At 40.7% G+C, this 13581-nt stretch overlaps 1 protein-coding gene across 5 annotated transcripts in view; it reads right to left on the bottom strand.

The window, feature by feature from the left end:
- LOC135223830 (mucin-17-like) overlaps positions 1-13581 on the bottom strand; it is a 66743-nt gene that overhangs the window by 12643 nt on the left and 40519 nt on the right. For all 5 annotated transcript variants that reach the window (XM_064262697.1, XM_064262699.1, XM_064262694.1 and 2 more), the window contains one exon: positions 6817-11901. In XM_064262697.1, the coding sequence (XP_064118767.1) occupies positions 6817-11668 (4852 nt within the window). In that variant the 5' untranslated portion in view covers positions 11669-11901. The remainder of the gene's footprint in view (positions 1-6816; positions 11902-13581) is intronic.

A 13581-nucleotide genomic window follows, 5' to 3' on the forward strand; every position in this document is an offset into this window, starting at 1 on the left:
TATATATAATATATATATGTATATATATATATATATATATATATATATATGACATATCATATATATATAGAGAGAGAGAGAGAGAGAGAGAGAGAGGTTGCGATATTTATCAAGACGACGTTACACCATTAATTTAGGCTCCGCCTCTGGGCATCATTTAGCATGGGCTTCCCTCACTCCCACCCCCCCTCCCCCTTCTTTCCCCACCCATCCCCGTCCCCTTGAGAGAGAGAGAAGATGACCGCGGGTTCCGTCAGCTCCGTTTGTGCCCCAAGGTCATGTTCGGCAGCTAATATGCAAACAATGTTTTACAACAATGAACCATTATTGAGAGAAGATACTCGGGCTTCCACTGACATTCTCGTGAATGTAGGGCGTTCTTATAAGAGGGAAAAGAACCTTCATTTTATAAATGTAAGAATTACTCTTGTCGTATAAGCCTATACTTGCAGAGAAGGTACAAGGGGTGTCCATAAAGTTCCAGTACCATTCTTAGCAATAAATATTTGTAACGGTACTGGGACTTTATGGAGACCCTGTATAATAATGGCTGCCTGCAGAGAAAAGACAGTGTCTGCCTGCCATGTTGGATATCATAAACGAGATTTACTCATAAAATAAGGGCAATGCACCACAAGAGCAGAATTGCGCAAGCATAATCTGTCATGTTAGAGTGTACTAGAGCATCGGAGTCAGCAACACTGCTATGGAATAAGAAAAAAAAGCGAAGGTCGTGAAGCGCATACTACCGCTAATATTATGCCGGTGTGCTGTGAGGGGATATGCAAATATCATCGTGAATAAACGATGGTGATTCACTTATACCAAGTGGCTCACTTATATTACGTTGTGAGTCAACTCAAGGACTGGTTCTTTGTGTCCGAGAAGGTAGCTATATTACTGAAAAAATGAGGCACACGATCGGACAAAAAATGTCGAAAGCATCAAGGCATAGTCCTAGCTCTACAGCATAAAGATCAGCCATCGCTACTAAACTTCCACTCCCTTTTCCTTTCTTTAGCTGAAATTACTGACTAGCTAAGTATAAAGTTAACCTTTCACTCCTTTCCTTGTCCTTAAGCTAATATTATTTACCAGAACGGAGACAAACTTGCCGGATTGCTTTCGCATCGGCATAAAGTAGGAAAATACTTTCATCAAGGTGAGGAGGACTGGCCTTGGATATTCTCCTTAGCAACGACGATCCTGGATGACTTTTTGTAAACTTATTATATAGTCTCCCATGACTGCAGAGTACTGCAGGTCACGCTTCGTGTATGAAAATTTTAAGTACAGGGATGAGGAAGGTAGCTATATATTTACTCTTCCTATAAGCACGATCTTATTTCCAGAATTCAATGGTACATATGGAGGGACAAAGCGAGGCATCTTTCCTGATAGTCTGGTCCACAGTAATGCGCTTGTATACCTTACTGTACGAAGGATTTACAAAGTTTACAAGGACATGAAACTCCCAGATGGGATTTCTCCATCATTTGGAGGAGATGGAAGGCCTATATTATATACTATATAAGATCTCAACCCATTCCTCAGGCCCGCAGCAGCCAGAATCTTCTAGGCCTAACCTCTCATCCACCTTCAAGAGCACAAAGGTCTTTCGCTTCCCTTATAGCAGTTACGCCCCGCCCACTTCTTCTTCTTCTTCTTCTTTTGTTTGCTCTTAAAATGTGATTTCTAACTTGGTAACTTGACTTGATTCCAAGCTTGCATCAACTATATCTTCCTTTCGCGTTCAACGACTGCAAATTGTTTATAATATATATATATATATATATATATGATATATATAATATATATATATATATATATATTACAATCACGTAGATATGGAACGCAACGAATGCATGAATAAAAGCAAATAGCCACGAAGCTAAAAAGTGAAACACAGAGTGGTTGATAGGCCTAGCAAACCATTTCTATCCGACGTGAAAACTAAACAAAGAATAAAAAAATAGTAATAGATTTCCTTTGTACAGCAAAATTCGGGGGGTTTTTCCCACGAAAAAATCTTTAAAAACAACACCATCTGACCATAAAAAAAAAAAAAAAAAAAAAAAAAAAAAAAAAAAACAGGGTATTGTTCGCAAAGCTTTTTCCTGTAGTACCATCAGATAAGAGCGAGACGTTAATGGCTACAAGACTCGTATCTTTTGTTCTGTCATTATTGGAAGATTGTTTCCCTGTCCTCCGGACTGTCAACAATGCCCCAACAGAGAGAGAGAGAGAGAGAGAGAGAGAGAGAGAGAGAGAGAGAGAGAGAGAGAGAGAGAGAGACTATATTGTCGAGCTGTAACATCAATTGAAAATGTAAGCTTATTCATATCCAGTTATCAACTACGAGAGCTGTGAGAAAGTGACTATAATACAGAGATGTAGGCTTATTAACTTTCCAGCTATTACACTGATAACTACGAGAGAGAGAGAGAGAGAGAGAGAGGTGGGGGTCGTCTTCTTCTTCTCCTTCACGTTGTGACTTGTGATTCGTCGCCACATCGTCACGGAATGCGGGGCATTTCTCTCTCTCTACCCGGCCGATACCTCTCTCTCTCTCTCTCTCTCTCTCTCTCTCTCTCTCTCTCTCTCTCTCTCTCTCTCTCTCTCTCTCCCCGGGGTCGAGCTATCTGTTCCTGTTGGAGGGAAGATTCGGCTACCTACGATCCTGGTGGCTACCTGTATGAAGAACCTTCGATGATTATCTCAATGGTTGAGCAGCAAAATAAATTCTCTAAGCACCAGAGTATACCATAGGCCTAGTATTGACACGTGGGAAAAGGAAGCTGGTATACCGCAGGCAAAATACTATAAAAAACGACAAATGAACGACAAAAATAAACTATATTTTCTTTTAAACCTGTCGCCTGCTGCAACGGGATTTTATTATTTTAATTCGACTGACGATAGATCGAAGATGCGACTAGTTTTGGGGAAATTAGTCGCTCAGTTAGACTTAAGACTGTTGTGTCCACAAACACGAGACAGAAGAGATAGGTTGCCATGGCAACCACATGTTGGCCGCGGACTATGAGAAGGAAATTGCACAGAGAGAGAGAGAGAGAGAGATTAGTACATCTTACTGACGCTCTAATGAGGTTTTGTTTAACTCACAGTGAACAAGAGACTAGCCATCAAGAGACTATTGGGAGATACTAGCCAACAAGAGACTATATAGGAGAGACTAGCCAAGAAGAGACTATATAAGAATTACTATACTCGGTTTTTTTCCATCTGTCCATCCGCCTGTGGTGTTTTTGTATGGTAACACTGCGTCCCGGGCTTTAAATAGTTGCGCTATGTGTAAGTTTTAGGTAAATAAAAGGATATCTGGGTGTACATTTGCAACTGAAAAGTGTTTTAATAATTTACTGTACGCGAATTACATCGTTAATATTCGAAATAGGATATTGTTATTATTGTTGAATGTAGCTGAATGTAACTATCTAAAGCCCGGGACGCAGTGTTACCATACGCAAACACCACAGGCGGATGGACAGATGGAAAAAAACCGAGTATAGTCAACAAGACTCTACCATACGAGAGACTAGCATACAAAAAGACAACCATACGAGATGCTAGCCAACAAGAGACTACCAAACTAGCAATCAAGAGACTAGCAAGACATGATCACATTATGTGACTAATTCTCAGCACGGCTCTGGTCAATACAATTCCTTTCAGTCACTTTCTCTCGTCAGTAAAATTCCTTTCCAAAAGAGAGAGAGAGAGAGAGAGAGAGAGAGAGAGAGTGAGATAGAGATGGATGATATGCTTAGTCATATAGTTTACTGACCCTGCCTGCCTGCCTGTCTGCCACGTGTTTTCAATTAGCCCACATTTCCCCCTTAGTAAAGTATAGCATAAAATTATCTACGCATCCGTGGGCCGGGACATATATGAAGAAGCATTTGGGATATACAGGGTGTCCATAAAGTCCCAGTACTATTACAAGTTTTTATTGCCTGAAATGGTACTGGGACTTTATGGACACCCCGTATAAGCATATAAAGGGCAGGTCATCATTAGCGTCATCAAAGTCGTTGGCGCTGAAGAGTCGTTAGGGTTTCGGTAATAACTGTCTTCATGAATAAATTAAAAGCATGCTGAATCAATATTAAAATTTACACACTCGCGCACATACAAATCATACACGTAATTACCATGGTGTGTGTGGGTGTGTGGTAAATGATAAACTTACACTACTCAGAACTTTTCATTTACACTGCACCAGCAATACTTGCCACACACACACACACACACACACACACAGACTATATATTATAGTAGTTTCATTTCGTGAAACTTTTTAAACAGTAGTATACCACAAAATGAAAATCCAATAGCATTTGAAGTGAGAGAGAGGCTCTCTCTCTCTCTCTCTCTCTCTCTCTCTCTCTTTCTTCTCTTTATTATATATATATATATATATATATATATATATATAGTATATATACGTATATATATATATATAGTTATATAATATAGTATATATATACACATATATATATAATATATATATATATATATATATATATATATATATATATATATATATATAAAGAGAGAGAGAGAAGAGAGAGAGAGAGAGAGAGAGAGAGATGAGAGAGAGAGAGGAGAGGATATATATATATATATATATATATATATATATATATATATATATATATATATATATATATATATATATATATATATATATAACATATAGTATATATATATATATATATATATATATATATATATATAAATTTATATATATTATGGTAGCTTCATATCGTGAAACTTTTTAAACAGAGCAGTATACCACGAAATGAAAATGCAATCTCATTAGTTGAGAGAGAGAGACACACAGAAATACAGAGAGAGAGAGAGAGAGAGAGAGAGAGAGAGGCGAGGACACTTGCTTTCAATCCCAAAACACGTGCTGGCCTGGCTATAGCTCATCGAACACCTGTGTGCACACCCCAGGTGTCGGGGCCAAAAGCAAATCACTTGCAAAATACGAAGAGGGGTTTAGTAACAAAGACACGATAAGAAAGGAGACATTGGGGATTACTGCCAATGAACTGTGCCACTCCAATGTGTTCACGGCAGTAGCGATATGAGAGTTAAGACGAGGTCATAGCTATGCAGCAACAGCAACAGCAACAGGTTACAGCAATCAAAAGTATTCAGAGCAACGTCAGTGATGATGAAATTCAAATAAGGCCACAGCCGCGCTGCTGATAATGATAGCCATTAAAAAAAGGCCTCATTAAACCTTATAAACATTAAGATTCAAGTAATACCTATCAAACATTAGAATAAGAATAATCAGGTGACACATATCAAACATTAAAGGAATATTAGGCAAGTAGCACCTATCAAACATTATAACAATTAGATTCACATAAGACCTCATCAAACATCAAAAACAAGAATCACATAAAACCTCATCAAACATCAAAAACAACAAGAATCACATAGGACCTCATCCAACATTAAAACAATAAGATTCACATAAGACCTCATCAAACATCAAAGACAACAAGTCACATAGAACATTAAAAACATTGAAATTAAGCAAAAACCTCTTCAACCACAATAAGAATAACATAAGACCTCATCAAACATTGAACACAACAACAGTTGAGCAGATCTTAACGAACACTACAAACGGCAATAAAACACAACTGCCATAAGGTACATTAATGCCTATAACTTTCTATTAAAAAAAAAAGAAGAAGAAGAAGAGAGAGAAATTGGGAATAAAGCTTTACTCCTTAATCAAGCCATTACCTTGGTAACCATATTAAAAACTGCAGTACTGTGCACTATGGACAACAAAATTGAAGTGTACAGAGATTAGTAGGCCTAGTGTTACTGACTGCCTCGACACAATCCTCTTTACCGTCTAACATAAGCACAGCAGTGATTTCAGTAGTTCAAAGGTCACAGAAAATGTCAGAAAGTGGAAACAGCCCAAATTCGCATACCCGTCTTGACATATACTTTGAATATCACAAGATTCAGGAAGCTATTGGAATTAAGCATAAAGGAAAGTTGTATTAGAACTACTTCAGATGTCACCTAAACTATGAGTCCTATAAGCTTTGGTTTGCATTCTTAAATAGCCCTTTTAATGTTAAAACTGCCTTATGAGAGGTATAGCTCTGACATCCAGCTTTGATAGTAAAATGGGTAGCATAGTCAACTAAGGTAGGCTTGAATCCAAACAAGTCTCAAACAAGGTCAGTGAACAGTTTTCATAAATCAGTGACCTACTACTGTACAATTTCACATGGTAGAGAATTCGGTAAACTTGGAAAATATAATGAAACCAGATGAAGAAAGACTGGCCCATGTTTATCGTTACAATAAAAATTTATGACCACAATTGACGTGACGATAATCAAATACAGTTTAGTTTTCTATTATGTGGGGTCATTATACAATGTAACATCATTATGACTAAGTTAAATTGAAATGACCATTGGGAACGTACAAAGAACTGGGAATTTTCCACGAAAAATCTGTCTGCCCACTTAAATACTGCAATGGAAAAGCTGTTCTGTGAGAGGTAACAGTGTTGACACATGGATTTGGATTAACCTTATCTATTAGTTATGTGTACTGGCAACACAATTTCATAACATAGAAAATACACCAAACTACTTGAGAAATAATGGAATGCAACACACTATTGCACCCTACATTTACTATCAAGGTTGTCATCAGTCGTCTATGAATCAGCCATCTCACAATGCTTACTGTACTGCATCCTTCACCAAAGTACATCCAAACAAGTATAATTTTTCCTACCTGATCCACTTTCGTCTTTCTTCCTCGATTTTCGTTGTTTCTTGACACCCTCCTTGTTCTGTTTGGCGGAAGTTGTCACTACTACTACGCCTTTGGGAGCAACCACATCCTTGCAAGGAGCGGAGGATTCTTCACTCGGTGTCTCTCCAGGTGCCTCAGCGAGCACTGATCCACCACCTTCCCTGGCAGCAGACTTCACACCCTGCTTTCGGCAGCGGGGTTTCCGCTTCTTGCGACGTCGATCTGCCCAAACCTTGTCAAATTCTGGGTCATGTGGAGGAGGAATGATCACGTTTTCACTCTGCTCGATTCCATCTACATTCAGAAGGTTGCCTCTGTCACCATTTTCAGGAACAGCCTCAAGAGTTTCTTTCTCATTTCTGGAAGCACTGTACTCACTAGCAGGCACCTCAGCAGCAGGCCTGATGACTTCATTGTGAGGTTCCCTTTCATCCTCACAAGAAGAGCCCTTGTCAGCACTTAAATGAGTAACTGTCTCTTCTGTAAAGCGAAGGCAGTTATTATCGTCACTAGTTTTTTCTGGATCTCTTGCTTCAGGGTATAAAGCATCTAGTTGAGCCTTTGAACAGACTGGCTTTTGTAGATTTTCATCTGAGACTTTCTGTATCTTTTTCGGTCGGTAATACTGGCTATCTTCCACTTCTGATTCTGGAGGAATAGGTTTTACAGAGTCCTCTGCAGCTATTTCAAAACGTTTCAATTTATCTTGTTTAATATCACCACTCCCAGGACCACCTGAAGAGAGAAAGGCTGACTGAGATAAACTGCAACTTTCAAGTTTCTGATTCTTTTCTCCTATGTCTCTGCTAACAGATGCTTTAGATACTGTTGTACACCTTGATGAAGAATTATCAGTGCTTTGCTGATTTCCCCTTGGCTGCTCCATTACTTTTGAGGTTGACCTTGGAGCACTCCGCAGTCTTATATGAGGTTTAACAATGTTAGTTTTAACAGTAACGTTCCCTGGTGGTAGGCCCGGAATACTTTCTCCTGCTTCTCCAGACTGCCCTCCTTCTGCAACATTGTTGGCTATTATACCATCTGGTTTTGAGTATTTGGCCTTTTTCCGTGAGAGTTCCTCATCAAGCGACGGGGACGTTTCCAGATCAGAGGACGGAATAGACAGAGAATTTCCAGGGGAAGCAGAACTATTTCTAACATCTAATGGGCTTGCAGCACCAGCTGATTTATCTGCAACAGTTTTGCAATCAACAACCTCAGGAATATTGACACTAGTTGTCTGTGACTTTGGAGTAGGTGTTATATTGTGAATTTTCCTCTTCCCCTCTGAATGACCGTACTCAGGTTTGACCGTTTCCCTCACTTCAGTTTCTGGCTCAAGGCTAGGTAAATCACTGGCTGGAACAGGGACAGGTCTGTTTACACCAAAGCTAACCCACAGACAAGAATCAGAGTCCTGGCCCGTTTCACATTTTTTCGTGGTTCTCTCTGGTCGAGCTCTCAGATAAGATAGCTCAACCTTCTCCTGAGAGGAATGCTCATTTCTGCCCTGGGATTCACTTTCTTTTTTCACTGCAGATGAAATATCAGAGATTTTCTGCACCACTGTCTCTTTTGCTGAATCATCTGTGTTTATGCTCACCATTTCCTGAACTGTTAATGATGGTGTGGGTGGAACACTTTCGCAGTTATTTTTCTCTTCATTGGACAATGTAGAAGCTTTTTCTGATGGTGACTGATCTTCTCCAAGAACCTTGCTGTGACTGACCTCTGATGAACAATCTGAAGTTGTGTGGTCTTCCTCTGCTTCTTTTTTAATCTCTGACTTCTGTTTAATTCTAAGGCACTTGGACACCTGTTTGGAGTGCCAATTTCTTAAGAAACTCCTTCCTTGTTTCTTCTTACTCAGTAACAACCGTTTCTTTGCAAGAACCCTTCCTTTGACCCTGCCTCTTTGGAATTTAATCTCTCTCTTAGTAAAACCTTGCGTTTTAGCTCGAAAGACTTCATCCTTTGCAGTCGATGGCGTTTTGGGTATCCTAAGCACTCCATCATTGTCCCCTGGGTTTGGCACAGGGTCTAGGTCTGGCAGACAATCTGCAAATGAATCTTCCTGGATATGCTTCTTTTCTGGACTAAGTTGCTTAACTTTTTCACATACTCTTTCAATATTCTCCGAATAACTGTACCCTGGCCTTGGAATGGGCCACACAAAGCTATCTTCACTGTTATCCACAGACTCACCTGGAACAGAGAATACCAAAGGAGATTCAGCACCCTCACTTTTTTCTGGATCTCTTAAGCTGTCATCACACTGACTAAGGATTCCACTACTATTATCACATCTTTCCAATTCAAGAGAATCATTACTATCCTCCCCAAAGAGTTCAACATGTCGTTTATACCTGCTGCCTTTAGGCGTTTTCCTCACTTTGTTTCTCTCTCTTTCTTTCTTATCTTTTTTGGATTTGTGCTTTCTGTGCATCACATGCGCCTTAGAAGAGGACTGGCCGTCATTCCTTACCTTATTTGAGCAAGAATATTCTTTGTTTGGTCCATTACCCCTCAATGTCAATACAATTTTTGGGATTCCATTTTTGTTACAACTGTCATTTGAAAACTTGTCAGTAGGTAGTTGAGTTTCCGTCTTTGGCCGTATACGAACTTTTAATTTCATGTGATTGAGATCACTTTCAGCATTAGCAGGTTTATCATCTTCATTACTAGAACTGCAGCTATCTAAATGGGATTTAATGTCGGTCTCTCTACTGTCGCACGTAAAGTCTTCGCTTTGACCTAAAGAGTCTACGGAATCGGTACTTTCTATTGAGCTAAACTGTGTGGGTTTCAGTTCATCAGTAACTCCTAACTGATATTCAACCTGAGAATTTGTTTCAGAGGTAACCTCACTACTATGAGAAATCATCAAAGAGTGCTGAGATGCTGTGCAGTTGTCACCACTTTCTGAAGGAGTACTACATGGGAGACCTACTGTTTCCGAGGAGGCATCTTCCATCCCATCATTTTGTTCAAGCGGTGCAGGTGTGCCCTCCTCCTCCTCCTCCTCCTCCTCCAGTGGAGTCTGAGGAGAATCTGCAGATGCACAGGGAGAAGGAGGGGAATCACAGGGGGAGAGCGGTGCTGCTGGGGAAATCGGGGAAGATGGTGAACTTCCAGGTGAATAAGGGGAAAGAGGAAAACTTTGTGACTCACCTTTACCCAATGCATCTGCAGAGTCTGACTGTATGAATTCAGGTGCAGCAGGAGAAGGAGGTGGAGAAAAAGGGAGGGAAGGAGACTCACACGGAGATGGGGGAGACGGTATTGGCGATACTAATATTTCGGGGGAAGTGCAAGAATTGGAAATGAGAACTGGAGACTCACAAACATTTGGTGAGGCTGTGTGCGGACTCCAAGACATAGGAGAGTGCCTCATTTTTGGAGAGTAAGCTACAAATGAATCTGGGATCCTTTGTACAACAGATGATGAGCACTGATAAGCAAATGCTTTTGTTGTCGAAGTAGTTTGCTTACATGATGGAGCTACAACGCAACTTGGAGAGGTGAAGCCAGGTAAAGCTTTAACGGATGTTGTGGAAACACAGTTGGTTAACAAAGTGGATGGACATTTTGTAGAAGGAACTGAAATATCTTTTGCACTTAACAATTGGTTATCACTAGGTGAGCTGTTTTCTTTGATTTTATCACAAGATTGAAGCAAGAATGGAGAATTGTTGGACTCTGCTTCCACGGCTGAACAGTGTCTGACCAATCTTTTTTCACGCTCACTATCTTGATAAGTAAACACTGTGTTCACTGAATTACAATTAATATTGGGTAAGTTGTTTTTGTTACCATCACTACCCTGATCCCTTATAGACTTGGCTTTGTCTACCCTTACATGATGGGTATCACTACACTTACTGTCACTTATGCACCAACTACTCACAGCAGGCCTTCTGACACAGCTATTTTCCTTAATTAGCAGTTTATCACCCCTGTCACTATGGTTACTAACAACTGCCACTTCAGTATCAACAATTGCCTCTAAGGGGTAACTTTCTTCCAGGAACACACTTTCCACTCCAGTTTCAGTATCACTCTCCTCTAGTCTTTCACTGTTAGTCTCGCCATCACTGTGTGTTGCATTCTTTTCACGTCCGAATGCGGAAACACGGTCATAGAGAACTTCCTGAGCGCAACCTTCGGTGGCATCCTCCATGGCCTGCCTTATCCGACTTTCCCCGCCATTATAGCCAGTGTTCTCACCATTGCCTGTATCAGGAGCACTGACACATCCTTTGGCCGCTGACTGGACAGGCACAAGACGGATCGTACCAAAAGCATGAAGGCTTCTCAGATCCCCTCGAGGCAGACCATCTTCCAAACGATGCAACAAGACGATCGGCTGCTCAAGCACTCCAAAAGCTGGCGTGTTCAAGTACGTTGGTTGCGGACTGAGAGCTTTCGTACCACACAGAGAACAGGGCCGAGTGCGCCGGGATGCTGGCCTGGGTGTCTGACTGTGGCTGCTTGGGGAAGAAGTGGAAGATGAAGAAGAAGATGTAGACAATGGAGAAAATGCAAAGGGTACTGCTGGAGTGGAGGAAGACAAAAATGAAGAAGAGGAGGAGGAGGAAAAGTTGGGGCGAGAAACAGATGGGCGTGTGGCGGAGTGTCCACCGAGGCCACCTCTACCATCCAATTCTGAAGAGCAGCCTAATCTTCCCCCCTGGTAGTGAGCAAGGTGTGGCGAAGGCAGTGTTGCACCTGAGGAGGAGGAGGAGGAGGAGGAGGAGCCCGTCAACAGAGAACTGTGCTTAGAATTTGCATTTGTGGCAGTCAGCGTCTGTTGCGGTTGGGCAGCCATCTCTACGGCACAGGCTCTTCATGACGACCCGCCACCTACCGGGACCAGCAACACACAAACACGCACACACACCCCACAAACACCTGGGGCAGCACCTGCAACAGCACACCTGTGATGCCTCTGCGGCAGCAGCTGCCGCTGTCCCTGTCTGACTCACACCGACAACACTTGGCCCTGTTGCCAGAACCAGTTGGGATATAAGAGTCTGTTCTTCGACCAACGGTCCCTCACTCCTGAAAGAGAACACGGACCGATTACTACAGTTGGCCTTCCACTCCTCCCTCATGCAATTCATAGGCAAAACATCAGTGGCATCTCTATGTATATATACATATATATACATATCTACATTATATATACATACAGTAATATATAATATACATATTTTGGCTAACAGTCATATTAACAAGAATGATAAGCATGAGAAATAATATTATGATTGTGACCATTTTCATCCTAACATTAGTGCATCAAAGGTAGTCCACACAAAACGGCACATATTAGTGCATCATTTGATCAAATGTGACCTTGACGTGAAACATATTACACATTAATATATCCTTATGGACTCAAATGAGCTGAACCGGCTCCACTAATGATACAGCATTAACATCTGCGCATTGTTTTATTAGTTTTAGAGTGGTTAATATACCTAAAAAGAGGCGAACATCCAAATTCTAATAAGGACGACTTTTCTTAGCCTAGAACCCCAAACTTTTTAGCAGGAAACCCCAGAATTTTTAGCTTGGAACCCCAAACTTTTTAGCTTAAACCCCAAACATTTTAGCTTAAAACACCAAACTTTTTAGCTTAGAACCACAAACATTTTAGCAGAAAACCCCAACATTTTTAGCTTAGAACCCCAAACATTTTAGCTTAGAACACCAAAATTTTTAGCTTAGAACCCCAAACATTTTAGCAGAAAACCCCAACATTTTTAGCTTAGAACCCCAAACATTTTAGCAGTAAACCCCAAACTTTTTAGCTTAGAACCCCAAACATTTTAGCAGAAAACCCCAAAATTTTTAGCTTAGAATCCCATACTTTTTAGCTTACGTCCCCAAACATTTTAGCAGGAAACGCTAAACTTTTCTTAACCTAAATTAACCCGAAAGTGTCCCGTAAGGAACTAAAAAAAAAAAAAAAAAAAAAATCAGCACCAAAACTAAATAAATAAATAAATGTTAAAATCTATAACAATTCAAAAATGAATTCCCGAACTCATCTTTTAAGAGGATACCTTGCACAAAATAATCTCCTTTGATCACAGAAAAAAAAAAACGCTACACAATTTACACAATTAATGAAAACTGATTGTAGTAATACGATCCATCCATACAGCAGAATGTCCGAGAAACAGAGCCAGTATATATAGTCGTTTCCAAGACATAAAACCGGATAATAGGACTCTCTCTCTCAAGTTCTTAACAGAGAGACAGACAGACAAGGAGTCAATCGACAGGCACGCCAGGGAATCCCCCAAGATCCCCAGGGCTTGCACGAATGTTAATTAGCCCCCCCGCCACACCCCCGCGTTTATGACCTACTATAAGGTCAAGGTCCTGAAACGACATATCCACCGAGCATTCCTTATACTCATTTCCTCCTCCTTGACTCCCGGTCATGTATATTAAACCCCTTGGGGTATGCAGCATGCCCAACCCACCACAGTCAGCTTCCCCCCGAGATGTCAGCTCTGGTATTTCCTGAACTGGTTTACCGTCCTGTGAATGCTTCTATCCTGAATTTTTTTTTTTTTTTTTTTTGGGGGGGTCCCTAAGCGAAATGCTTCTATTATAAATGCTTTTGTGGGGTCCTTGAACGAGATGCTTCTTTTCTAAATGCTTTTCTCATACCTTCAGTGGACATTTTTTTCATGCGTAGTTTCCGGTGAAGCGCTATACTGTAACATC

Source organism: Macrobrachium nipponense, chromosome 10 (genome assembly GCF_015104395.2).
Source record: "Macrobrachium nipponense isolate FS-2020 chromosome 10, ASM1510439v2, whole genome shotgun sequence".
NCBI lineage: Eukaryota > Metazoa > Arthropoda > Malacostraca > Decapoda > Palaemonidae > Macrobrachium > Macrobrachium nipponense.